The 27,587-nt window shown below is 47.0% G+C and overlaps 2 protein-coding genes across 3 annotated transcripts; both read left to right on the forward strand.

Annotated features, from left to right (window-relative positions):
- The first annotated feature begins 338 nt into the window (after nt 1-338).
- Nucleotides 339-15,948, forward strand: ppef1 (protein phosphatase, EF-hand calcium binding domain 1). 2 transcript variants are annotated; one of them, XM_066705871.1, is made up of 17 exons: nt 339-627; nt 1,307-1,381; nt 4,288-4,415; nt 4,738-4,798; nt 5,856-6,025; nt 6,438-6,549; nt 8,633-8,679; nt 8,858-9,024; nt 11,378-11,414; nt 11,753-11,902; nt 11,998-12,315; nt 12,407-12,592; nt 12,752-12,894; nt 13,614-13,720; nt 13,958-14,121; nt 14,220-14,304; nt 14,448-15,948. In XM_066705871.1, exons 1-17 carry the CDS (start codon nt 552-554, stop codon nt 14,639-14,641), a joined length of 2,220 nt encoding a protein of 739 aa, XP_066561968.1. In that variant the 5' UTR covers nt 339-551; the 3' UTR covers nt 14,642-15,948. The 2 variants fall into 2 exon arrangements, with proteins under 2 accessions (XP_066561968.1, XP_066561967.1); XM_066705870.1 differs by lacking the exon at nt 339-627 and having other exon boundaries at nt 721-1,381.
- A 3,693-nt stretch (nt 15,949-19,641) lies between these two features.
- Nucleotides 19,642-27,311, forward strand: LOC136750800 (uncharacterized). Its single transcript, XM_066705872.1, has 8 exons — nt 19,642-21,591; nt 23,297-23,422; nt 24,637-24,759; nt 25,128-25,250; nt 25,416-25,544; nt 25,770-25,964; nt 26,246-26,377; nt 26,488-27,311. The coding sequence occupies exons 1-8, from the start codon at nt 19,644-19,646 to the stop codon at nt 26,625-26,627; spliced, it is 2,916 nt and encodes a 971-aa protein (XP_066561969.1). The 5' UTR covers nt 19,642-19,643; the 3' UTR covers nt 26,628-27,311.
- Nucleotides 27,312-27,587: the final 276 nt, after the last annotated feature.

Genomic DNA, 27,587 nt, shown 5'->3' on the forward strand with positions numbered 1-27,587 from the left:
TATAAATTGAAATAGACCTATCAGAAGCTGTCATCGCCATTCCTGCCTCATGTATTGTGATCTTTTAAATAAGTCCCCACAGAGAGACCATTGATTGTACAGGCAAAGGATTTACATATATATGTTTGTTCCTGTAATCTAGTGGTAATAGCCAGCAGTGGCTGAGACCAGTAATAGTCAGTTCTGTAACAGCACTCAGCGTCCAGAGCCAGGCACCAATGAGACGCCTGCTGATGACCTGGCAGGTAATCCGTCGTTTAAGAGTACAATGAGCTCTGAGGGTCACATGGTGAGGCCTAGAGTGATCTCGCGTTCTCTTTCCTCTGCCACTCTCAGTTTACAGTTTTTTTTCCTTTGTTTGCTTGTTTTTTTGTTGTTTTTTATCAGTCTGTGCAGTATTATTGTCCTCGCTTTGTATCTTATTTTCAGAGTTACGAGTCCGCAGTGCCAGTATGCATCCTGAACGCAGTCTGAGTGCTGCTTGCCCACCAGGCCTGTTGTGAGTCAAGTTTTTGTGTGAGCGCAGCGATGGAGTGAGGCTGAATAAATTAATGCACACAGCCACTGCAGACATGGGCTGTGGCACCTCCGGGCCTACAGAGAGTCAGGGGAAAGCGTCTGAAAAAGGTGAGTGCTGCGTTTCCTCATTTTTACATTTGTATCCCCTTTCCTTTTGCCATGCATCACTACCACTTTATTTTGCATGCTAAAGCTATCGATACAACATGTTTCTGTAGAAGATTGAAATGTGAAATGTGGTTTGCCTTGGTGGAAAGTTCTCTGGCCCAGAATACTTTTAAAGTCAATAAAAAAATAAAAAAAAAAAAAAATGGTTCTCAAAACCCTTGCTTGAATCTGAATTTGGTAAAAAAAAATTAATCCTGCTGTGTGAATAAATAATAGCACAGGAGATTATCCGGCACAGAGACAAACATTACTTTTTTTGCTAATACCTGAAAAGCTCCATTATCCGGGCTTACCAGAGGCTAAAAATGATTGGGGGCTGTTGCATTTAGTTAAGACTGGGTGCAGGGAAAGCTCAGTATCATGGCGCAGTATTTGTAAGCTATGGAAAGACCCAGTGAAACATCAGCCAATGTTTGTTTCGGCGCCGTGCCTCGTGCTTGTGTGTCTCGGCGCCGGCTCTATTCCTGGCTGTTGTTGTGCGCTTGCTTACTGCTTTCCCCACGCTCCGTTTGTGTTCCTAGCTCTGCTGCCTTGGCTTCATTAGTCTCCCCATCCAATCCTCATCCTGCCTCTGTATTCCTCGGTGCCTTATTAATTTTTCCTCTTCTCAATCCCCCAGAGCTGTCTTACAAATTCTTTTATTCAATTACTCCTCGTGCAGATGAATGTGCCAAGACTCCCTCCCCGGCACTAGGTAAGATGCTCCCCCGCCCCCCCGTGCTGCTGTACGTTGGTCACCGTCTGGAGTCGCTCACTCGTTATGGCAAAACCGAGCTCTCCGTCTGCCTCGTAGATCAGAACGTGCTCAGTTATTTGAGCCAGAATGGTGTAACTCCGACCGTGCTATTGGCTTGCTTCCTGTGTGCTCGTGTGATGTCACCTCCCCCCGGTGAGATCGCTCGGCACGAGACCCTCACGCTCCCCCTCACATCCTGTATTAGACCCGTCAACCTCACAGGTACTTCAGAAATACAATCTAAGGGGGTTCTCTGGGGCTTTTAAGTTGCTCTAATGGAAAAATGTGTTTTATCGTACGCTGCTGTAGGATGTAATTGTCTACGGTGCGGGTTTGTCTACGGTGCGAAAGTTCACACATGCCTGTCTCTTGTTTCTACTGACTCAATGATTGGGTAGTTGCAATAAAGATGCAATAACTTCACTGACTCAGTAAATGTACACCTATCAGCCATAACAATATGACCACCTGCCTAATATTGTGTAGGTCCCCCTTTTGCCGCCAAAACAGCCCTGACCCGTCGAGGCATGGACTCCACTAGACCTCTGAAGGTGTGCTGTGGTATCTGGCACCAAGACGTTAGCAGCAGATCCTTTAAGTCCTGTAAGTTTGCGAGGTGGACCTCCATGGATGGGACTAGTTTGTCCAGCACATCCCACAGATGCTCGAATGGATTGAGATCTGGGGAATTTGGAGGCCAAAGTCAACACCTTGAACTCGCGATTCATCAGACCAGACCACCTTCCTCCATTGCTCCGTGGTCCAGTTCTGATGCTCACGTGCCCATTGTAGGCGCTTTCGGCAGTGGACAGGGGTCAGCATGGGCACCCTGACTGGTCTGCGGCTACGCAGCCCCATACGCAACAAACTGGGATGCACTGTGTGTTCTGACACCTTACTATCAGAACCAGCATTCACTTTTTCAACAATTTGAGCTACAGTAGCTCGTCTGTTGGATCGGACCACACGGGCCGGCCTTCGCTCCCCACGTGCATCAGTGAGCCTTGGCCGCCCATGACCCTGTCGCCGGTTCACCGCTTTTCCTTCCTTGGACACTTTTGATAGGTACTGACCACTGCAGACCGAGAACACCCCACAAGAGCTGCAGTTTTGGAGATGCTCTGACCCAGTCGTCTAGCCATCACAATGTGGCCCTTGTCAAAGTCACTCAGATCCTTACGCTGCCCATTTTTCCTGCTTCTAACACATCAACTTTGAGGACAAAATGTTCACTTGCTGCCTAATATATCCCACCCACTGACAGGTGCCATGATAACGAGATTATCAGTGTTATTCACTTCACCTGTCAGTGGTCATAATGTTATGGCTGATCGTTGTATAACATCACACAGATCTGCTATCATATCTCCTTCACATTGCCTTTGCAGTGAGTGATCTGGGTTTTAGTGGTGGCCATGTCATGCTCAATAATAACGGTTAATTATACTCTCTGCCATGGGGATACTAACCACCCAGGGTTTCCTGGTCCTTTGCATGCTTCCTCCCAGCAGTGGGAATTCTCTAAATTAATTTTATATCCTCACCTGCTGCCGTAGCCCAGTGGTGAGGTGTGCGTGATTCACCAGATACTGAATACCATTCCCATCATCCCCCAGGAGACGCTGGCAGTCCAGCCTGCTGTGGGTCACAATAGTATATAGTTCCAAATGTAATAGTCTAATTGCAGTCAATGGAATTCCTGTTTTTCCCTGATAATACAAACTGCATGAGAAGATGCATCAAAGCGTTTGTCAGGATGTTCCATCTTGGTGATTTCCCGGGGAGGATTTCTCAGGATTGTTCTTGACATGTGAAGTAGTACAGCACCGATTCTCATTGGGCCTCATCACACTTCACTCCAGAAGCTCTTTCTGTTGTTCAGCTATCGTTCACACCCCATCATGTAGTTATAATGCCGGCGCTTTGTGAGCAATGGCAAATCGATGCCTCAGACGGCTTTAATTAGGGACCTGTCGATATGGCACTAAATCAGAAGAGCCCAGCAACAGTTTGCCAGCACAGTGTGTGAGTTTTGCTTCTAATGCAAGATGTTTGGGTGGAAGCTGATGTGTTTGAGTTTAACTAGAGACCCACACCAGGCAAATGTTGGGGAGATAATGTTCACTTTGCTCATCTCTGTTCAATGCAGAAAAATCTCAATAAAAGTTCAGGAATGTAATATATAAAGGAAGGCACACTATTGACTCGGGATGTAAAAAGCCTTGCCAAACATCAAATATCTTGAAAGGTTTTCACATCAGTTAGCACATAAGAACATAAGAAAGTGTCCAATCGAGAGGAGGCCATTCGCCCCATCGTGCTCGTTTGGTGTCCATTAATAACTAAGTGATCAAGGATCCTATCCAGTCTGTTTTTGAATGTTCCCAAATTGTCTCTTCAGCCACATCGCTGGGGAGTTTGTTCAGATTGTGACTCTCTGTGTGAAGAAGTGTCTCCTGTTTTCTGTCTTGAATGCCTCGAAGCCCAATTTCCATTTGTGTCCCGGGTGTGTGTGTCCCTGCTGATCTGGAAAAGCTCCTCTGGTTTGATGTGGTCGATGCCTTTCATGATTTTGAAGACTTGGATCAAGTCCCCACGTAGTCTCCTCTGTTCCAGGGTGAAAAGGTTCAGTTGTTTGATTTGTGCTTCTAAGTTAACTGACCCCGTATTGTTGTCATTAATATTCCATTTTTATTTTGTTTCCTATTAGATTGAGTGCAATTCTAAGGGCTTTGTGTGGCCTGCACTACCCTGTAAATTATGACCAGTATTATAGGAGTCTGTTAAATCCACCAGACTCTTAATTACAACCGAGTCATGGCTGTGTGTGTGATTTGCGTGTCGTCTGCTTCTGTGTGCCACAGCCATAAAAGCGGCAGTGCTGATCCAAAGATGGTACCGGCGTTACATGGCCCGCCTGGAGATCCGGCGCAGATACACCTGGAGCATCTTCCAGTCCATCGAGTACGCGGGCGAGCAGGACCAGCTCCAAGTAAGACCCGCGGCCTCCGAAAGAGACTGTCCATTTCAGTAAAGGGAAAAGCTGATTGATTTATAACCACCACAATCGACAATGAAGTGTGTAATTTATTATATCAAGCTGCTGTTTGAAAGATCCCATTTCCTGGCTTCCTCAGCTGTTGTGATCATTTATGCCACAGACTTTCTTCTATGAGCTGCTGTAATGGACTTGTAAAGAGCATCATCACTGATTGACAGTGTAATGTTATTGTGGTTGCTTGGTGTGACTAACAAATACATACTTTTTTTCTTTTTTTAATCACCTGTTGTTTTTCTTTTTCCTCCCCCTCCAGCTCTCCAGTTTTTTCAGTTTCATGCTGGACAACTTCACTCAGCTCAGTGGGAACGCTCCAGGTGTGGATTACCTCTGCATCTGTGCTGTGGAACTGCACTTACGTAACATTTTATTAAACGAGACAGAGGAACAAAGCACAAAGGAAATGCGTCTCCTATTTGTTTCCCACACAGCCCTATGGTTCGGCCCCTCAGAGCGCCTCTTCCTGACAGAGACACAGAGGTCCATCTGAATTGTGCAGCTTCTCTTTATCTTCTTTAAAAACAGCAGCAGCAGCAGCAGCAGCCCAGTAACTGCACAGAGAGAGCGTAGCTTAGCAACACGGCAAGACACAAGTTTCGTTGCTGGTAGTGCAGAAGGTCCCATTATTCAGTTACTGTGGCTGAATCTTTATTATGTGCATTACCACTGTGTTATGCTATTATAGCAGTTTACAGACAATTATATTAATCACCACTTGATCTGAACAATGAGTTGAAAAGGCTTTGCATAACACGGGCTTAATCAAAACTCGCTGAAGAAGTCGCTGTGCGCAGCATCCTTGTTGCACAGTCTATCTTATTTTAGGGCTTTTTATTTGCCGTTTTTATTTCTTCAGGAGTTATTCCACTGTCTTTTCCATTCTGTGACGCATTGAACCAGTGATCAAACAGCACAATAATGCGCTAATTGAACTGGTATTCATTCTCTCAACTCTTTAGTTTGTCAGTTACCTCCTCATGGGGATAGAGGACGCTCTATTTCAATCACAGTTTCTTAACAAGTGTCTCTGTTGTCTAACATGACTAATAGTGTGCTGGTCCTCTTATGAGAAATGATTGCACACGTGGGTTTGCAAAATGTGCATCTCATTTCCGCAGCTGCTGCTTTCTACATCTTTATTTCTGGCCTTTAATGGGCCTGCTCCTACGTCTGCCAAACACCCACAGAGGTGCCAGAAAGAAGAGCCTGTCCTCTTCGAGACGCGTATGTTACTGGGCATCCTGGCATGGAGGCAGAGATGAGGAGTGTTCTACCGGAGTGTCCTGGCAGAGGAGGAGGAGGGGCACTGATCTAATTATATTTAGACAATTGAATACAAATGCGGATTAAAATTATTATTTGCATTTTTCTCAGATCTGATCTCCCAATTCTTCGACCCTGCCACTGACCCGGTGCGTGACGAGGGGAAGCGAGCCAAGTACGAGCAGATCGAGGTGCCGGAGTCGTACTTGGGGCCCCGGCTGGCCTTCCCTCTCACGGTCACTCACACCAACGCGCTCCTCAGTGCCTTCAAGCAGCAGCAGGTTCGTGACGTCCGCAGGGCCTCCTCAGGTGCCGTGTCCACGCTGACCCAGAATCACGGCACTACACTGATATTGTGGGGTGTGGAAAAATGTACAAGTCATACTGTAAAGTGAAAAGTACATCACATAGTATTTTGGTTTGTGGTTGTTGGTGGCAATGATTACAGGTCAACAAATCAATTTCAGATTCAAATGGTTAAGATCTGTTGAAACTACATTGTCATGCTGTATTTCTAACTGCAATATTCATATTTTTAGATGCTGAGCTCTTGTTAAAAATCCTTAGAGATCATTATTAATGCACTCAGTCCTGTCATTTCTCAACCATTACAACAGTGACAGTCTAAAAGCGCTCTCTGTATCCTGAGAACTCTGTTCACACACCTGAAAGTGTCCCCTCCTGTCCTTTCAGACCCTCCACGCCCGATACGTCCTTGAGTTGTTTTACGAAACCAAGAAATTCCTGAAGCAGATGCCCAACATCATTCACTTGTCAACTTACAGCAAAGAGATCACAGTCTGTGGTACGCTGTGCTGAACGCCCGTCAGACAGTCTCTCCTTATTGGACTTGACAGACGACACATTGCCAGCAGACAACATGTGTTTGATCCCATTTATTTTCTTTATGGCCAAACTCGTGACATTTATATTTATTATATATTATGTGTATATTAATGGTGTGTAAGTTGCCTTGATTAAAAGCATCTGCTAAATGAAGGGGATAGTAATAATGCCAGTTATGATACTATTATGGCTTCTGTTAGTAGCAGTATTAATAGTAAAATGTATAATAATAACCAGAACAAAAACAATATACACCGATCAGCCATAACATTTTGACCGCTGATAGATGAAGTGAATAACACTGATAATCTCATTATCATGGCACCTGTCAGTGGGTGGGATATATTAGGCAGCAAGTGAATATTTTGGAAGCAGGAAAAATTGGCAGCGTAAGTATCTGAGCGACTTTGACCAAATTGTGATGGCTAGACGACTGGGTCAGAGCATCTCCAAAACTGCAGCTCTTGTGGGGTGTTCCCGGTCTGTAGTGGTCAGTACCTATCAAAAGTGTCCAAGGAATGAAAAGCGGTGAACCGGCGACAGGGTCATGGGCGGCCAAGGCTCACTGATGCACGTGGGGAGCGAAGGCTGGTCCGTGTGGTCCGATCCAACAGACGAGCTACTGTAGCTCAAATTGCTTAAAAAGTTAATGCTGGTTCTCATAGAAAGGTGTCAGAACACACAGTGCATCGCAGTTTGTTGCGTATGGGGCTGCGTAGCTGCAGACCAGTCAGGGTGCCCATGCTGACCCCTGTCCACTGCCGAAAGCGCCTACAATGGGCACGTGAGCATCAGAACTGCACCACGGGGCAATGGAAGAAGGTGGCCTGGTCTGATGAATCACCAGTTCAAGGCGTTGACTTGGCCTCCAAATTCCCCAGATCTCAATCCAATCGAGCATCTGTGGGATGTGCTGGACAAACTAGTCCGATCCATGGAGGCCCCACCTCGCAACTTACAGGGCTTAAAGGATCTGCTGCTAACGTCTTGGTGCCAGATACCACAGCACACCTTCAGAGGTCGAGTGGAGTCCATGCCTCGACGGGTCAGGGCTGTTTTGGCGGCAAATATTACACCTACACCTACACAATATTAGGCAGGAGGTCATAATGTTATGGCTGATCGGTGTATCTCTCTGAACAATTTAATCTCTGGTTCTTCCTCAGATCGACTACTAAGGTTTCTTCTGTTTTATGCATTTATTTATTTTTTAATTGCGCATCCTGAGTCAGTTGATAATTGCTTTGTTGTCACATAATTGATTTGAATTATTTACTGTTTGGGTAGCTTTTCTATGAATTTGGTATTCCATCCCACATCTAATAGAAAATGTGATGCATTTTAGACCGGAGATTCAATTTGCCAAATGCATCCTGCACAACCCATTACTCGTGAAGTAATTCTCCACAAATGACTTATGTGGAGACTGTAAGACCGCACTCTGAGGCCGAGGTGGAGATGGTGGCATATTTCGGTCCAGAAATGTCACCGTTGGGAGATCTGAGCCGATCTGAAGCATCGTGTACTTGCATTTCAGATGCTTTATTAAAGTGGCCTGTTTACTTGGCAGGAAGGGTCTGCTCTCTTGAACACACTTGAGATACATGAATATACAATAATATTTTAAATGTATGTATACATTCTGAAAGCCTGGATTATTTACAAAGCGTTTACACAAAGCGGAGTTGTTTTGCTCACAGAGTTGGGTGTCTGTTTGCCCACCGACGGGTGACACAGCCTCTTTCTCAGCTGTTGTTTTCGCTCTGTGTCCAAAGCCAACAGATTGCAGAGGAGTCTGGGCAGCTCCGGTGGCATCGCCATCAACGTCCAAGGGCTGGCTCTTCACTGCCAGCTCCTGCTTTGAGAAGTTGAATCAGGAAAATTGTGTTTTGCACTATGACCAAAATAGGACATGCGTTGGCTGCCACTCTGTTTCCAAGTGTCTCCTTTATTTGTTGACTTGACCATTTCTGATGTAACATTTCGAAGAGCCACTTGATAATATTAACATTTTACAATTCTTTGTGTTGTTTATGTCTCAGGAGACTTACACGGAAAACTGGACGATTTATTGCTTATATTCTACAAGGTAAATATTTAATACATTTTGTTGCTTAAACCAATAGATAGATACGGGTGTATCACTACAGGGATGTTGGAGATTAAACATTAAAGATCATTTTAAGTCACTGTGTTTTCAGTACCGTTTGATCACAGCTCAGTCTACTCCGGGGCTTTGTTGACTGATTCATAAAAATGTTTTCCAGAATGGTCTTCCTTCTGCCGAAAATCCATACGTGTTCAACGGCGATTTTGTTGACCGGGGAAAGAAGTCCATGGAGATCATCATCATCTTGTTTGCTTTCTTGCTCCTGTATCCCAATCACATGCACCTGAACCGGGGGAACCATGAAGACTACATCATGAATCTGAGGTACAGTCGACCCCGGGTCTCTGACTGGGGGCAGGACCCTCCGAAGCCACGCCCCCACTCTTTACTTAATTCTGCTGTTTGCACGGTGCAACACAATTTTAAGTGTTGCAAAAGAGTCCTGCCAGGTGAAACTTTGCACCTGACGAATAATGTTTCAGATTTCCACGAAGTATCAATAAAAAGATTTCTTGGAATAAAAAAAAAAGGTCTATGTAAAAGTAAAACCCTTAATCGTATGAAAAAAATATGCGTCATGACTCTTGAAGGAAAACGAGACGTGTAAAAGCTGGAAGTTCAGATTGACAGCATTACAACCCTCTTGATTTTCCTTGTACAGTGAGGGAAAAAAGTATTTGATCCCCTGCTGATTTTGTACGTTTGCCCAATGACAAAGAAATGATCAGTCTATCATTTTAATGGTAGGTGTATTTTAACAGTGAGAGACAGAATAACAACAACAAAATCCAGAAAAACGCATTTCAAAAAAGTTATAAATTGATTTGCATGTTAATGAGGGAAATAAGTATTTGACCCCTTCGGCTTAGCACTTGGTGGCAAAACCCTTGTTTGCAATCACAGAGGTCAGATGTTTCTTGTAGTTGGCCACCAGGTTTGCACACATCTCAGGAGGGATTTTGTCCCACTCCTCTTTGCAGATCCTCTCCAAGTCATTAAGGTTTCGAGGCTGACGTTTGGCAACTCGAACCTTCAGCTCCCTCCACAGATTTTCTATGGGATTAAGGTCTGGAGACTGGCTAGGCCACTCCAGGACCTTAATGTGCTTCTTCTTGAGCCACACCTTTGTTGCCTTGGCTGTGTGTTTTGGGTCATTGTCATGCTGGAATACCCATCCACGACCCATTTTCAATGCCCTGGCTGAGGGAAGGAGGTTCTCACCCAAGATTTGACGGTACATGGCCCCGTCCATCGTCCCTTTGATGCGGTGCAGTTGTCCTGTCCCCCAAAAAAACACCCCCAAAGCATAATGTTTCCACCTCCATGTTTGACGGTGGGGATGGTGTTCTTGGGGTCATTCCTCCTCCTCCAAACACAGCGAGTTGAGTTGATGCCAAAGAGCTCGATTTTGGTCTCATTTGACCACAACACTTTCACCCAGTTCTCCTCTGAATCATTCAGATATTAGCAAACTTCAGACAGGCCTGTACATGTGCCTTCTTGAGCAGGGGGACCTTGCGGGCGCTGCAGGATTTCAGTCCTTCACGGCATAGTGTGTTACCAATTGTTTTCTTGGTGACTATGGTCCCAACTGCCTTGAGATCATTAACAAGATCCTCCCGTGTAGTTCTGGGCTGATTCCTCACCGTTCTCATGATCACTGAAACTCCACAAGGTGAGATCTTGCATGGAGCCCCAGACCGAGGGAGACTGACAGTTATTTTGTGTTTCTTCCATTTGCGAATAATCGCACCAACTGTTGTCACCTTCTCACCAAGCTGCTTGGTGATGGTCTTGTAGCCCATTCCAGCCTTGTGTAGGTCTACAATCTTGTCCCTGACATCCTTGGACAGCTCTTTGGTCTTGTCCATGGTGGAGAGTTTGGAATCTGATTGATTGATTGCTTCTGTGGACAGGTGTCTTTTATACAGGTAACGAGCTGAGATTAGGAGCAGTCCCTTTAAGAGAGTGGTCCTAATCTCAGCTCGTTACCTGTATAAAAGACACCTGGGAGCCAGAAATCTTGCTGATTGATAGGGGATCAAATACTTATTTCCCTCATTAACATGCAAATCAATTTATAACTTTTTTTGAAATGCGTTTTTCTGGATTTTTTTGTTGTTATTCTGTCTCTCACTGTTAAAATACACCAACCATTAAAATGATAGATTGATCATTTCTTTGTCAGTGGGCAAACATACAAAATCAGCAGGGGATCAAATACTTTTTTCCCTCACTGTAACTATTTGAAGTGTGACGTTACTCTTTAAGATGGAATGATTTTTTACATTTAAATTATTGGAAACTACTTCTAGACCACTTTATTTTGATTTATTCTGTTTTCCCCTGTTTGAAGCCGCGTGGCCCCCAGTGTCAGGCCTGTTTTGCATTAAAACACACTCCACCCGTGTCTGGTTACCATCTATTTCCATAATCGAGTCTCGTGTGCACTAATTAGCAGAGCCCACTGGTTATCTGGTTGATTTCCATCTACAAAGATAAATGGAGCTGCAGGAGTCCGACGGTCCGCCTGATCTCCGTGACCAGTCACGTGGTCGTAGTTGTTGCTACAGGAGGCTACACAGCACTGTATTTCTCAGACTGCAGTGCTGTAGGACACTCAGAGAATGGGTTAGTCATCCTGTAATGATTCTTGGCTCCCTCACTCTCATTTCAGATATGGCTTTACTAAGGAAGTGATGCAGAAATACAGGGTAAGCCTTTTGTTTTTCATATAGTCAATCAGCGATGCTAATATATGTTATGATGATGTCTAGTTCTCATTATTATTATTAGAAAAAGTATATTTTCTAACGAGTTATTTGCTGATTTAAAAAGCACTGCACATGTCAGTGTTCTCCTATTATATTAATCTTGTAGGTAGGTAAAGCTTCAATGGCTCAGCCAGGAGCACCCTCTAGTGGAGCACTTGAGTCATCTCCGTGTGCACAATCACGACAGTGGGTTTTAATTTAATATTATTAGCAGGGAACTGTACTTCCCTATGTGGCCAATCCGAAGCAAACTGCATCTCCTGCGATCTCCCTTTCAGACCCACGGGAAGGATATTCTGCAGATCCTGCAAGATGTCTTCAGCCTGCTTCCAGTGGCGACAGTAATTGACAACAAAGTGCTTATCGTCCATGGAGGGATTTCGGACTTGACCGACCTGGATTTCCTGGGCTCCATCGAGAGGCACAAGGTGTGTGAGTCCGGCGGTCCTGGCAGTAAAATTAGCCACGCAATTAGAAATTCGCCCTACGTCTCCAGTTCCAACGTCTCTCTCCTGTATCGTAGTTCAAGTCCGCACTCAGGCCCCCGAAGCGCAGCCTCGACCTCGGCGAGGAGAGGGGCCACAGACAGGTGGTGGGCTCGTATACGGACCGCGGCGGCAGTGGCTCCTCCAAACGGCGCCAAGCCAAGCTACCCAAGCAGCGCAGCAGCTCGTCCTCGTCCTCCTCGGCGTCCTCCCGTCACTCCTCCTCTTCGTGGGACAAGGACCCTGCCCCGCGCAGCGTGGCCAGCCCCAGCGCCAGCCTGGAGGTGCCCTTCCTCGACTCCGACGTCTCCATCGCGCCCAGAGAGCCGCCCCGGGAGGAGGTCGAGTGGAAGCAGGTGAGCGCAGCGGGAATCGGTTGTCATCTAGATTACTGGGTCAGTAGGTGAACTGTCGATGGCACTGACTGTCCAACCTTGTCTTGCAAAGATCGTTGACCTGCTCTGGAGCGACCCCAAGAGCCACAGCGGCTGCACGCCCAACACCTTCAGAGGGGGCGGCTGCTACTTCGGGCCGGACGTCACCCAGAAGCTGCTGAAAAAACACCAGCTGAAGATGCTGATCCGCTCCCACGAGTGCAAGCAGGAGGGATACGAGCTGTGCCACGATGGCAAGGTGAGACCACGACATCTCGAGAAACGGGTTCGCTTATCTTAAACGCAAACCATAGACTATAGAACTAAAATGGAAACAAAGGCGATAGAAACACAATCCTCTGGCTTTCTGTTTGTATACACTGCAGCTGTCATTGCCACCCAAGTTTGTTTCTCAAAGGTGATCACCATTTTCTCCGCCTCCAACTACTATGAGGTGGGCAGTAACCGCGGGGCGTACGTCAAGCTGGGCCCAGACCTGATCCCTCGCTTCTTCCAGTACCAAGTCAGCAAGTGCACCCGGAAGATGACGCTGCAGCAACGGTAGGCATGTCAGCCAAGGCCGTTACTCGGGCCTCTCCAGATTTCTTAATTTGGAAACCCTGGAGATATGCAAGTAAAGTACTGTGAGGAGGGGATGGGGAAAGTGTGTAGGGTGCTTGTGGTTCTTTGTGTGTAATTATGGATGGGATGTATGTGATACAAAGAGGAGAAATGTGTTTTAAATGTTTTATAAGTGTGTTAACAGTTTCCAGATTTTTGCTGGAAAGTGGCTCTGTTATTATTATGTGTGGGTGGCCCATGCCGTAGTTACAGATACCATCACCAGGCCGTTTCATAGGACATTCCAACATAGAGACTGTAAAGGATGCGTATGATACTAATCCAGAGTTTTGTCGTCTTAATTCTTAAAAAAAACTAGGGTTCTTCAGGAAACGTAGGAAAAATAAATCCATAAATAAATGCCGCTTCTCTGCCGTCGTCATGCAGTGGAGCAGCTCCTGTCAGTCATCGAGTCCAGTGGTTTGACAGGAATTTTACCAACCATAAACCGATGTACTCTGGGTCCATATGTGTACATCCGTGTGTTGCAGCTTGTATGAATATATTTCTGTAATCGGTTATCTATCTGTATTCACGAGCCCAGTATGTGGTCCTGAGGAAGAGCCATTTCAGGCGTGTCAACAGCCCTGCCAGCCGTCTCTCTCTCACCCCTCTCTCTTCAATCTCCTCTCTCTCCCCTCTCCTCTCTCTCCCCGCAGGGTTAGCGTGGCCGAAGGTTCGGCCCTGAAGTCTCTGCAGGAGAAGCTGTATGCCCACCGGTCCGAGCTGATCGCCGCCTTCCAGCAGTACGACCAGAGCAGCACAGGTGAGAGAGAGCCGCCCCCCCGCTCAGGCACTTTCGATGTGGCGTTCCCCAGACACGCTGTTCCTGCACCGCTAAAGCAGGAGTTTTTGTTGCAGTTGCGGGAGGAAGCGAGCAAATCATCCATTCCCTCCCAATCCACGTCAAACACGTGTCGCTTCACATTCTCCTCCTCTGGTGTGCAGAAACAGGGCCACAGTGCGCACTAGTAAAGGCCGCTGTGCCCGTCCCTCTCCTCAGGCCGGATCTCCATCAGCGAGTGGGCGATGGCGGTGGAGTCCGTGCTGCGCCTGGACCTGCCCTGGCGGACCCTGCGCTCCCGGCTGGTCCGGCTGGCCCCCGACGGGGATGTCGAATACCTGTCCTGCTTCGAGGACCTGCACATGGGACAGCCCATTTCAGAGGTGATAATCCCCCACACCCCTAGAGGCAGCTGTGACAAAACCACAAGAGACAATTGATTCGGTGTATTTAAATAGTGTTTGTTTTAATTTATCAACAGGTCACGCCAAACTTGGTTGAAACATTGTATCGGTATCGCACCGACCTGGAGATAATATTTAATATAATCGACAAAGATCATTCAGGTATTTGATTCTGATTTACTATTGTTCATAAGTGTCATCTCTTCCTTCAAGTGGGATTGGCAGAACTGAGTTCTGCCCCTCTGTACCATAGAGTGCCGTGGCTGTTCGGACTCTCGTGCCGTAACCCGCGCTTCTCCTCCTAGGGCTGATTTCGGTGGAGGAGTTCCGTCAGACCTGGAAGCTGTTCAGCTCCCACCTCAGCATCGACATCGATGACGCGGCCATCGACAACCTGGCGCGGAGCATCGACTTCAATAAGGACGGCAGCATCGACTTCAACGAGTTCCTGGAAGCCTTCCGCGTCGTGCACCGGCTGGAGGCCAAGCAGCCGCGCTGACGAGCTCGGCCCTGCGCAGACGTCTTCTGAGCGACGGGCCCGGTAGACGGCAGAGGAACGGTGGTGGGGTTGGTGTGTTTTTGTTTTCTGCGGCACGACTCTCTCCACAGAACTAAACAAGTGAAAAGTAATTTCGGTCTGAAGGCTGAAGAATGTGGCTGCTGTTCCTCCAGTCGTAAGCGCTGTCAGCTGGTCTTTACCAAGTTTTACGATGCGACGGACAGCAACGGAGAGCGCGGCAAAGCATGCACAGGAATGCAAAACTGAAATGGAAAAGTCTTTTATCACACCTGAGAGAACCTCAGCTGTGGCATCTTAAATAGCTTAGGAATAGAACCGAATAATGCAGGAGCTCCGTATTCGTCCATAAAGCGATTTGCTCTACGGATTTCTTCCCAGCATTCGTGTACCATAATGTTGTGCCTGGACAGTAGATTCTGTCCTAAGTGGGAGGCACCTGCTCAGACTAACACCGCCATTTCAGGCATGCCACGAGCGCCCGATCCGCACATCTTCAATCTGTATTGAACCGGAAACAGAAATATCCTTCCAGTTTAAAGTGCCTCCGTCAACGAATCTATACCAAGTCCTCCTGAATATACAGGACATAGACAAGTCCATTAGTGGTCCAGAGAAAAGCCGTGTTTCATTTCCAGGGATTTTCCTCCAATCCCCACCGTGTCCAAGACCAGACTACCAGACAGGGAAACAAAAAAAGAAAATGTTTTCTGAAAAGGAAATAAATGTAACCAAAAAACAAAGGCACCCGGTGGTTTATGCTTCATTGCATTTCCACCCAGGGGTGTGGAAACTGGAGACTTGGTGGTTTGGTCTTAAAAAAACATGCCTCTCAGAAGTGACAGGCTCTGAATCGCAGATGATCATCCAAACGTGCCTGCAAAGAGGCTCAAAGTCATCGTGATAAACGTTTTGCATCGGCTGAATTACATAAATGCATGCGAGACTGTAATGACTAGCTCTTAATTGCTCTTTGATTCTCAGTTGGTCAGAGGCCTTCAAACCTGAAGCCTGAATGTCATTGTAACTAACATTATTTTGTATGCTTTTCAGTTGTGTATTTATTCATTCTTAATGCAATTTGCGTTTGTAAAATATATTTTCCTGCTAGTTTTTTTTTTTATTGAATGCTGGCATAAATCAGAGTACATGCAGATCGTAAGTAAGTATGAATGATACAGTCCATAAATATCATCCTCCTGCGAAGGCCTTGTGCCTGGGAAGCATGTTTGTGAAAATGTAAACTTCAGCAAACTTAGCCCCACTGTCAGAATAAATAACTTTCACGATGGGCTGTCCGTGTGGGTCTGTGTGGGTCCGTGTTCACGCTGGGTGGAGGCACGGCTCTTTGGCCAGGTCCTGGGTAGGTGTTTGAGCATGGCAGGGGTATTACCCTCGGCCGGGCTCTGTCAGGGCAGAGAGGAGGGTGAATTGAAGGCCTGGGGAGGCTGTTAGGTGTGATATCTGGGGCCACTCAGATTGCTGCAGATTGCCTCGGCCTCCCCGTTAGTTGTGTCCTGTACTAATGTTTGAGCAGCCCTGCCATTTACCTCCCAGACAAAGTGCCTCGTTATGAGCCCAGATCCACTCCAGCGCTCTTTACTTCTCGAGCAGCGCGGGAGAATAGACCACGTTTTGCAGGTAAACCCCAGCTGAAGCTCTTATATTAATAAAGCCATTGTCAAACAAATGAGCAGACCGACGGACCCATAATGAGCTGCGGACGGCCACCGCTCGGCGATACATAAAGAGTAATTATGTGCCGAATTTCAAAGGCTCTGCGCGCATTAAAGAGGGGTAATGGTTAATTTCACTTTGTAATTTATTTATAAATCAACAAAAACAAATGGGTTTCAAAGTGCCGGAGATGGTCTGCGTCTGTTTGTTTAGCTGCCAGTGCTGTTGACACTGTGAGCGCAGGGACCGATATCAAAAGAGCGATCGTGTTCATCTCTTAGTGCGCTATTTTCGCGCGGCTCTATCCTATTGTTGGAGCGGCTCTGTGAATGTGCAGCTGTGTGCCGCAGTACCCTAGGTCTGGGCTTCCCAGTCTGGGAACAGTGTGACCTGGGAATCCAGATGTGCATCCCGACCGGGGGTCTGGCTGGGAGTCTCTTAATTAGAAGGCAGTGCAGTCAAACACACTTCGTAATAGACGTCAGGAGGGGATCGAGGAAGGTTAGGCTTCTTACTTGCATGGATTCCAGAAGCCTGAAGTAAACAACACACACACACACAAACTAAACCAATAAACAAGCCGAAATGTGCGTGCTCCACTGAGAAGGTCCAGGCAACCTCTTCCACCAGCCATCAATCACTCCTGACCGGCCTCAACTGAGATTCCTCCAAATACTAGTGATATAGTATTTGACTCCTGCCGTATTGCTTAGAGAGGGGCAGAAGGGATGATTTCAAAGGGGGTCTGAATGCATTAAGATAAGAGATCTCAAGAGGTCTGTTCCTTGGTAGGTTAACAGTCTGTTTTCCCTTCCGTATTGATTACCGAAAGATCTGCTTATTTTATTTGGAGTGAAATGAAAAATTCAGCTTTTCAATTCTAATAAAACACACACATTTGTGGTTGTTTTTGTTTAATTCTTGCATCTCGATTCATGTTGACTTGAGAGACGCAGCTGCCTGTGCTGTCCTGTAAAAAGCAGCCCAGTGTTGTTTTGAGGCTGAAAATTTAAAGCAGGGGGTGGGGGGGGACTCTTCCCGGAGGCCCAGCCCTGTGATGTGGATCAGGGGGCAGGGTGTCTGCAGCCCAGCCTGCCGTGCTCCTCGCCTGGCGTCTGCCTCCCTGAACTCCCGTCAGTTTCCACCGAGATCACCCAGCCGGCCGTACCCCCGCGCCCCACTGACGGCCTCCCCATGAGGACTCCCCCAGGGCTGCTGTCTGCGCTGCTCTTCCTGCACTGCTCTCTCTGTAAAGGTAGGACTAATAATAATAATAATAATAATAATAATAAACACACATTGAGTTTCAAAAATAGCAAATATATATATGTGATTGCCCATATGTTTAAAAATGATGTGAATGAAGTTCAATCGATGGATACACAGATTAGAACAGAATTGTACAGATGAAGGATGTGGTTTATAAATTAAACCTTTGCATTGTGTTTATTGGCAGAGTGTTTATTAAGAGAAAATGACTTTTCAAGTAATTGAGATGTTGCGCAGTGAAATGTTCGGTCAGTGAAAGTGTCGTCTTTCCGAAAAGTTTGCGAAGATGGATTTAAACATGTTACCTGACATGTACATGTGAGATGTGAATGCCAGTTTGTTGCTGTTATTATTCACGTTTTCATGATTTTAATTCACAGTTTCTGCCATTTAATTCCTTTTTGTGATAGAGAAATTAATTAACCCTAAGAAGAATCAGACATGCCTGTAGAATATCCTATGTTTCATATTGACTGTACATTTTGAAAGTTTGTTATTAGTATCAAAGACAGATTTTCTGTCTTTAGAAAATAGATGAGGAAACCATTAGATCTCAAAGTAAAATCAAATCACTTTGAAATGTGCAAGTATGTATGAAAGAATAAAAGAGTGGAATGAAGACAAAAAAAGGATTATTGTAGTATTTTTACATCTATTTTTTTGTCTTAAGGTATGAGATGTTAAATATGTCTGTGTGTTGACAGGTTTATAATATGTTGGATTTATATTTTTTAAGCTAAAGGACTGTTTTTCCCCTCTGGCCTCGACATGCTTTTTAGTTTGTTTTCTTGTGGAAACACAGCTGTGTCTGTACAGAGCTGCACCATAATTAGGGGACTAGTGTCAGATCCTCTTGAAGTACAGAGAGACAGATATTCTGGCCCTTGGAGGTGCAGACGATCTCTTGTTTAGATCGCTGCTACAGCCACCTGCTCTTTAATTGGTGCCGGCGCAGCGCTGTAAAGCAATAAGTGATAAGTGATGATGGTAGAAAACAAATTGCATCACTTTTTCCACGCATTCCATGCGTGTTCACAGACTCTGCTGGTGGAAGGTGTCATGGGTTGAGACGCCTGGAGAACGGACGCACGTTTTTCCGCTATGGAGGCCTGTTTGTAACGTTCACCTGCAACCCGGGCTTCCGGGTTCATGGCTATCAAACCAGCAGCTGTGTGTCCGGACGCTGGACCAGGGACCCCCCCGTGTGTGTAGGTGAGTGGCAATCAGAGATTACTACAAACAAGCCATGTATCGCTTTATTTTTTCCTTCTGAGTTTCTCTGGGTGTTTCTTTACATTTTTTTTTTAATGCATTGCTTCCTTTACTCCATGATGCTTTTTCATGATTAGGAGAGGGAAGTCTTATGCTACTTAAAATAATAGTTTCACTACCTACTGATTGCACTTCTGAGGCCATTAATTCAACACTGAGACGCACGGCAGGGACTCCTGGGATGATCACACGAGAGTCTCTCCACAGGCTCGGGATGTCCGAACCCGGGGGGGATCCTCCACGGCAGCAGCACCATGAATCCGGACCGATCCTTCATCTTCTTCATCTGCGACAAGGGCTACAGGCTCTTCGGAGCTCCTCTGCTGTACTGCAGGGGCAGAGGGTGGAATGGCACGAAGCCGGTGTGCAAAGGTGAGCTCCGCGTTGAGCCAAGTCCAGAGCTACCAGTCCAGTTCACATTCCTTAGCCAGAGCCTTGACTATATAAGCACCTGGCTGTAATATATTACCAGTCCCTTAGAAAATCCAAGATGTTCTTGTCAAAATCCCACCACAGGATGGTTTTAGAGGCCCAACAGTATTTGGGTTCCCTCTGTTCAGTAGAGGGGATTGCAATCTCTCTACCCAGGTCTCAGGATACTCCACATGCTCACCCCTTATACATTATATATGTAGTGCCTGAATCAGTAAGGATTTGTTGTCCTGCTTGCTCAAAACCATTTTTATCCTCATGTTGTGTTAGGGTGCCTGTAGGAAACCCTCTGCTGAGGTCCACTTGTTTCTGTTCCTTCTCAGAGTCCGACATGATGAGTTCAGACAAGCACAAGCACCTTGCCCAGCTGCGGGCCAACCTGGCACAAAACCTCAATGCACCATCTGCTTTGAAAAACCTCTTCCGCGTCCAGTATGACAGCATCGTCAACTCGGCGTCCAAGGATGTGGTCCTGGAGCCGGAGCTACTGGTGGAGAGCCCGAGGGCCACCAACATCAAACCGGGACATCAAGCAGGGGCCCTGAGGCAGCTGACGGTGAGGAGCAGAGTCCCGGAGGTCAATGACAAGGGCATTTACGTTGACAAGCAGCACCAGTCTGGTAGAGCTACTGTGGGAGGTAGAGCTGGAGCTAAAGAGGCCTACAAGGAACCAGGCAGCTTTGAAAAGTCTCTCTTCAAGTTATCTTCCCTACAGACATCGCCCACCTCTCCCCTGTCCACTGCATCTACCCTGGCAGATAAACTCGTGACCACAACTTTACAGTTGGCAAAAGTTACAGTTCCATGGGACAAAGTGTTCATAAGGTCAACCGTACAGATTCCAGCTTATCCGCTGATCACAGAGCATGCTGGGAAAATATATTATGTGGCCCCAACCTCACGTTCACCGTCCTTCACTGCACTATTGGCCCCACTGCGTAGATATGGCACCACTGACCAGACCCTTGTCATCCCTGAGCCCAGTTCAGAATCGTTATCTTCAGCATCAACAAGGGAACCACAGCTCCACATTCCAGAGAAAGTGCCCATTGTAATACAGGCTGCTCCTCAGACTCTAAATGCACAATCTCTGACACCATCTTCACTTCCCACGGTTCCTGCCACATCACTGGATACCCCCGTGACTGCAGAAGCCCTGCGCCAAGTGGCCGAGACTTCAGAAGGTTTGGAAGATGACATGGCTTCCCCTACCATGCTCAGCAGCTACACATCCCTATCTAGCGAGGGATTTTCAGCACATTTACAAAGTTCCCCAGTTCATCCTGTCCTTGTAGGGGAATCGGGCACAGGTTTGACACAAAGCACACCTCTTCAAGGCAGTTATGAGACTGGGCCCGATGGGCATTTAAAAATGGCACAGCAGCCTTCAGGTGAAACAGGGGCCGACCATTCAGAAGGAATTATTTCAACTACCGTCAATGAAACAAGTGTATATAGAGTGGGGAAAAGGATGAACCAAATGTCTACCACCACATTCGGCCCAAGTGCGTTTCATCGTGATTCTCTGGTCTCGGGCGCTGACTTGCAGCCTGTGATGAACAGCCCGGCACAGTCTGCTGCCCCTGTCATCACCAACTCTCAAGATGGAAGAAAGGACCGACAGAGGAAGACACCCACAGCGGCACAAAAGGATTTACAGCCAGAGAGGGAAGCTTTGGGAACTACCATTCTCACTGATTTGGGAGACGTCCGTCCCAGAGCTGGCTGGTGGGAAACTGCGGAAACAGATGTGGCCTCGGGATATCGCAATAAACACCCATTGGCAGAGCAGAGCAGCACGGCACCATCAGATGCCGCCAGTCGGACCACAGGAAATGATACTGACCAGCCGGTTAAGGCAACAGAACACACAGACGGAACCGTCAGCACTGTTCTGGAATCCCTGATCTCTATCACGGCAGGCCGGAGCCCCGTGCCAACACCTGCACACCTCCAAAGTCCCCTCGCCACCGCAATCAACAACTCCCTGCCCCTCGCAGTCCCCGGCCCCGTGCCCAGCGCCCCCCATCATAACTTGGTGGAGATCAGACCCGATGACCCGCCACCGCTGGGTTCTCTGAAGAGGAGGCCCGTGTGTCCATACCCACCTCTGCCCGCCCACGGGACCTTCTTCTTCCGCACGGTGCCCAACCCAGCCCCGCTGCAGTACAAGCACTACGTACAGTACTCCTGTTATGCCGGATACACTCTCGCCCACGGGGACGTCTACAGCTACTGTTTACACAGCGGCAAGTGGAGTGGAGTCACACCGGCCTGCTTAGGTTTGTCGCCATGCTGTTTTTACCATCTGAGCCGAGGGAGTAGTCAGCACAGGGTGTTTTGAAGAGGCTTTATTAGTTGTTAGTGTGAAATGCAATGAAGAGAAATTAAGTGCAGTGTTATGTTGAGCGAAGGGACTTTTTAACACTCCAGGGTGAGTGAAGGAACATATAGCCGTGGGGCAGGTTTTCAGCCTCTGCGCAAACAATGGAAGAAAACAATTCCATATCTGTGTATCTGTGTAGATGCCTGATGATCTGATGTTTCCTTGTCTCTTGGCACACCTCCACCCGGGAGAGTGCGTTGCTTCACTGTCACACTCAGGCGGTCTTCCCTGTGCCACGGTGGTACGAGCAGGAGAGCGTCCTGAATCACAGCTCTCAGTTCAGGTTGAGCCTGCGCTCGAGCCGTGTTTCAGTAACTCCTGATTTCTTCCATCAAGGAGAAAATGAGCCACACTCAATATGCTTTACAGATGCTCCCTTGTTTCATGGAAAATAGCTTATATTGGTCTTAATCTTTCTGGAAAATAATAGCTAGAATCTCTGGCATCAGCCCTGGCATCTTTTATACAAGTGGTGTTTTAATATCTTGAGGTCAGTTGAGCATTATGGTTGCCGGTCTCTCATATGTGCATAACCAGTTGGTAACCGAGTCGAGTACATTAACTAGGACCTAATCTGACATCTTCGCTCTTGATCCCTGTTCACTGTATATAATGTGTTAACTGAGTCAGTCAGTTATGAAACCAGGAACTATTGACTGCAAACTCAAACTCCCAGGCGCAATGTAATGAGTGCAGGCAGAATGAAGTCCAAAAGGACCCCCTATCATCATCTGTTGTACATTACTTCATCCTGGTGAGAAGTCCTATAATCAAATCATGCTCCTTTGATACAAAGCCCTGTGTGTTTAGACAATCGGGGGGTCTCACATGAGGGAAGGCTTAAGTGTTTATTTTGTACATTAGAAAAAACATATTCCCCAAGTGGCCTCTGTTAAACTCATCAGACCTCATAGTTTGAGGGAAGTCCCCTTGATGTTGGTCTAACATGGAGTCCTATGGAAGCATTATCTGTACAGTTTATCTGTATCTGTACAGTGACGGCAGAAGAGTTACACATAGTCTGCAGCTGTTGTAATATAAAGAAATGATGAGCAGAACTGTGCATCGGCTTTCAGTAAGTCTGCTTCTCTCGCACAGTGTTAAATCTGGACTGCAAAACCGGAGAGGACACAGGAGTATTCGTTTCCATTAAAAGGCAGTGTGTCTTAGTTTTGTGGCATGAAGGAGTATGTCATATATTTCAGTGGACAGTTCCTGGAGGAAACACCTGACTTTAACAGCCCTTTTGGCTTCAGACACACAGTCTAGTCTTCCCATTAGTCTCCTGACAGGAAATATGGACAGAGAATTAACTGACACAAATATTTACTGTTTCAGGAAATAAATAAGTCACTAGACTGATTTGATGAGCAACAAAGATAACAGCCCTGTGACACTATCTATACAACTTCAGTTCTAGCAAGACTCAAAAGAGCAGAGCGCAAAATTAATCCTTAACGTACATTAAATAACAGGTAAAGGGAACAGGTGCATGTTAGTCCTGTGCAACCCATTTACTGACCCCATCTGTACTGTTACTCAGGATGGTGTTTTACATTTGCGTGACACTATGTCCCTTATCTCCCACGTCCCCCGTGAAGAAGTGACGCCCTGCTCCATCAACAATGGGGGCTGCTCTCAGATCTGCAAGCTGGGCCTGCTGGGCCGGGCCGAGTGCAGCTGCAGGGAGGGCTTTGAGCTGCTGGAGGACAACAGCACGTGCAGAGGTAAGACGAAGACTCGACAGGGAAGTACCGATGTCCATTGTCCCCTCAGAGGTGTCGTGCTGTGAAAGACCTCACCAACCGAGTGGCCAGTCTTGCCCCCCCTTTCACAGGCGGCAATAAGCCAGTCTGGTTTTATGTATTTCTCAGTTTCAGTGTCTTGAAACCGTGTATAACGCTGGGCACGGAGTCCGGGATGAGAGGAAGCATTAGTCACATTATGAAAGGATGATGGAAATGTTTGTCATGGTCAAATGGGCCGCAGTCGCCAAGAAATGATATAATGATAATAACAGCAAAATATCCGCAAGAGCGTACCGGGGAGATACATTTCCCCCGCAAGTAACTCTTGTAAAGCGACATCTGTCATCCTCGCTCAAGGCCTGGTCCGCGGACATGATTCATCTCTGTTCCCTCGCTGCCATTTGTTTTTCCCCCACAGTGGGCAGCTGCTGGTATAGGTATTCCACGCATTGTTAGTGCTAAATTTAGATTTTAGCCACACACAATTTCTATTCCAGAACCGAGAGACCGTTCCAGGGAGTTAAATACTTCAGCAGCCTTCCCTCAGTCCTACTGCAGACTTATAAACGACCCAAGCAACCTGCGTGAATGAGTCTGTGCTGGCTCCTTCCTGAGGACTAGGAGTAAAATCCCGAGCACACACATCTGCTGCTCCACTTAAATCTGCCTGCACTAACCTTCCTTCTGTTTGCCTGAGCTATGAAAGAAAACGACAACACTTGAGTCAAACTACCACATCGACTCAGGCTCGCGTTGCGTGTTTATAGCGCAGGGTCAGAACCCTGGTCCAGCTGCACCGCCATCGTCATTTTCTGTGGTTTGAATTCAATGTGTGTGGCTGGCTATTGCCATCTGTGTATGTGGCTCTGTGTAGATCTCGGTTATGTTTGTGACTCTGTGTGTTGTTGTGATTAGATGTGTTGAGTTACTGTGATGTGTGTCTTGTAAGAGAGAGTGTGTAGAAGAGGCTGGCTAGTGCAATGTTGTGTGAGGGGGTTACTGTGATTGTGTGTGTGTGTATGCATGGAGAGAGAGTGTGTGTGTGTAGAAGAGACATGCTACTGTAATGTGTGTAGAAGAGGCTGATTACTCCTGTGTGTGTCTGTGTATAGATCCTGGTTAGGCTGATGTCTGTGTGTTGTTGTGATGTGTACTGTATAGATGTGTGTGGTTATTGTGAAGTCTGTGTGTAGATGTTGACGAGTGTGCGGACGAGCTCCACCGCTGCCAGCAGGCCTGTGTGAACACCTTCGGCTCGTACGAGTGCGGCTGTGGCCCCAGCTACCTGCTGTCAGAGGACGAGAGGTCATGCTCAGGTGAGTGCCTCCCTGCACAGACCACACACCTCACTCACCCCCTAGACATGGGTTTTTACTCCAAAATTTCTCAATTCAGTACATGCTGTGAAACTCTCTTCCCTTTCCCCCCCCAAGCTATAATGTTATGCCAGGGTGAGTATTTCAACCCCTGCTGCTGCCCACATACACACCAGGAGAACCGATAATGAATGCCTTCATCTCAGTGTTTGTTTTATAACACCCCTTTGCCAAGGCACGTGTTGTTTATCCTCGCTGGCCCCAGGATAAAAGTGCGATGATCCCATGGTAAATGTTCCAACTCACTCAGGGTCTTTCCAAGTCAGCTCGGCATCGGGCTCAAGTGTTGCCATGCTGATTTATTACAGACCGAGACGAGTGTGCCATCAATAACGGCGGCTGTCTGCACCACTGCGCCAACTCCGCCGGGAGCTTCCGCTGCCTCTGTGAGCCAGGCTTTCAGCTGGCAAACGACCAGAGGACCTGCCACGGTAGGAGTCACACTGGCTCTGTTTCCTTCCTCTCTGCCTAAGTGGATGGGTGAACTTTTTACATGAAATCGGTGTAGGTTTTCTCATGAAGGAAATAGAGATGGAATCGTTAAATGGGAAATAGTCTCGGCCTCGGACATTTTCTCTGTGTCATTCCTTCCATAGACGTGGACGAGTGCCAGCTGCCCATCGGCACGGCCGGTTGCTTGTTTGGCTGCATCAACACCCCGGGCAGTTTCCGGTGCCACTGCCCAGAGGGGTACAGACTGGGTACTGCGCACGGACATTGCATAGGTCAGAGAACGATTCCTAGCTATAGCCCCCACCCTAGAAATTAATAAAAACTTTTGCTAAAGTCTCAGGTCTCTATTAACCCCACCTCTGACCTCTAGAAGCGCAGTGCATGCCAATCTTTAACAAGACGCGCCGTTACAGATGGTTCATAGCGCCCTGTAGTGGACTGTAGCGCCGGAGATGCCCCAGTGTGACACTGCGTCTCCTCTCCCTGGTGTTGGACAGACATTGACGAGTGTGCGGAGAACAGCGGCCGCGGCCCCTGCGCCATGGAGTGCCACAACGCCCCCGGCTCATTCCGCTGCTCCTGCGCCTACGGGTACAAGCTGGCTGGGGACGGGCGCTCCTGTGTGGCCGAGTGCCCCTCTGGATACCGCAAGCACGGCAACGCAACCGGGAGGAGCAGAGAGCACTGCATTGGTACATAGTGGCACTGTCTTGAATTTAGTCTCCATTATCACCTTGGTCAATTTAGCTTTCCCACTACTTACGAGAGAAGAGTGTGACCATGTTTCTTACGATCCCTCAGTATTTAGTCGCATGACTTCCTCACCAAGTGTCACTAGAGCATCAAAGTAGTAAATAATATGAAGTTACATTAGAGAATAGTTATCAGACATAACGATGGACACCTTGTACATATTTGGACCATGCGAAGCCAAGTGCATGTCAAACGTGTTTTACTGCTCCCCTCGCTGCAGATATTGACGAGTGCGAGGAGCCCACGTGGCACCAACGCAGGTGTGAGTGGAAGTGTGTCAACCTGCCGGGCTCCCACCGCTGCATCTGCCCGAGGGGGTTCAGGCTGGGCTCAGACGCATACCACTGCCAGGGTGAGTGCCACACACACACACACACACACACACACACACACACTCAATTGTCTTCTCTTCGTATGGAACATTGTAGTTCAGTTTTCTTTTTTCCTCCTTTTCTTTTTTAGATATAAATGAATGCGAGTCTAAAAATGGAGGCTGTTCTCACATCTGCATCAACCACAAAGGAGGCTACAGATGTGCCTGTCCAGAACTCCACCGCTTCTCTCCCTACAGCAGGAAAAAGTGCCAGCCAGTCAAAACATAGAGCACAGCTGAGTCTGCGCTTCTCCGCATGGAAACCCGTTCCTTTCTTCATGAGAAATCTGCCCGCGACCCGGGTCACGATATGGGGAGGCAACTCCACACAATCCTGTCATCTGGGTCTCCATCGGCTGTTTCAGACCAGAGGGGCCTGTTAAGAAGAATGTGGTTAACTTTCTTAAAATGTGTGTTGTAGCCTGTAATCACAGGGACACAGGTGTTTCAGAAATGTTATGAAATGTAAAAAAACAACACAGAACCTCAAGACAGGATTGATTGTGGGGAAGCACTAGAGTACTTTGGATCTCCCTTTTCATTTTATGTATTTTTCAATACTTTATCTTTTCAGTCCATTTGAGTGAGTTAACTACACTTTTTCCTGGCCAGATGTGCATTCTAATTATTTAATTGTCGTGTAAAAAACAATAGTGCCCATTTCATAAAATGTTTTCTGAATGCACTAGCTCTTAATTTTTAACTTGATCTCCTGTAAACACTTGCTGACAAGATAGGCTCTTAGGGGGAATGGAGTGAGGAAAGCCTGTTGCATTTAGACTTCCTGCTGCTGTAAATATAATTGAATTGCAAGATAGTGGAATATAATTGTCAATAATAAATATAAATCCTTTTTGAGAGTTTCTGTCACAGTGCTGTGGAGGATGTCCAATGAGTTTGAATAAATAAAAGAAGTGGGTTTTTAAGATGTAGATGTCGTCTATTCTTGACAGGAGCAGATTCACGTCCAGGGTGGTCTTCAGCTTTAAACCGTGGATAGAATAGACGAATAGCAGCCATGCTGTACAACACCATGAACACACAACGCAACAGCAGCCTACACCCAACATGGACTCGACTTCTTCAACACTTCCTGGTGGGATCTCCCGTATCTAGAGAGAATCCCCCTCCAATCAATCAATCAATATAACCTCTTCCCCACACCTCAGTGGACGGTGTTGTTGATTCA

Source organism: Amia ocellicauda, chromosome 6 (genome assembly GCF_036373705.1).
Source record: "Amia ocellicauda isolate fAmiCal2 chromosome 6, fAmiCal2.hap1, whole genome shotgun sequence".
In the NCBI taxonomy this organism is placed as follows: Eukaryota; Metazoa; Chordata; class Actinopteri; order Amiiformes; family Amiidae; genus Amia; species Amia ocellicauda.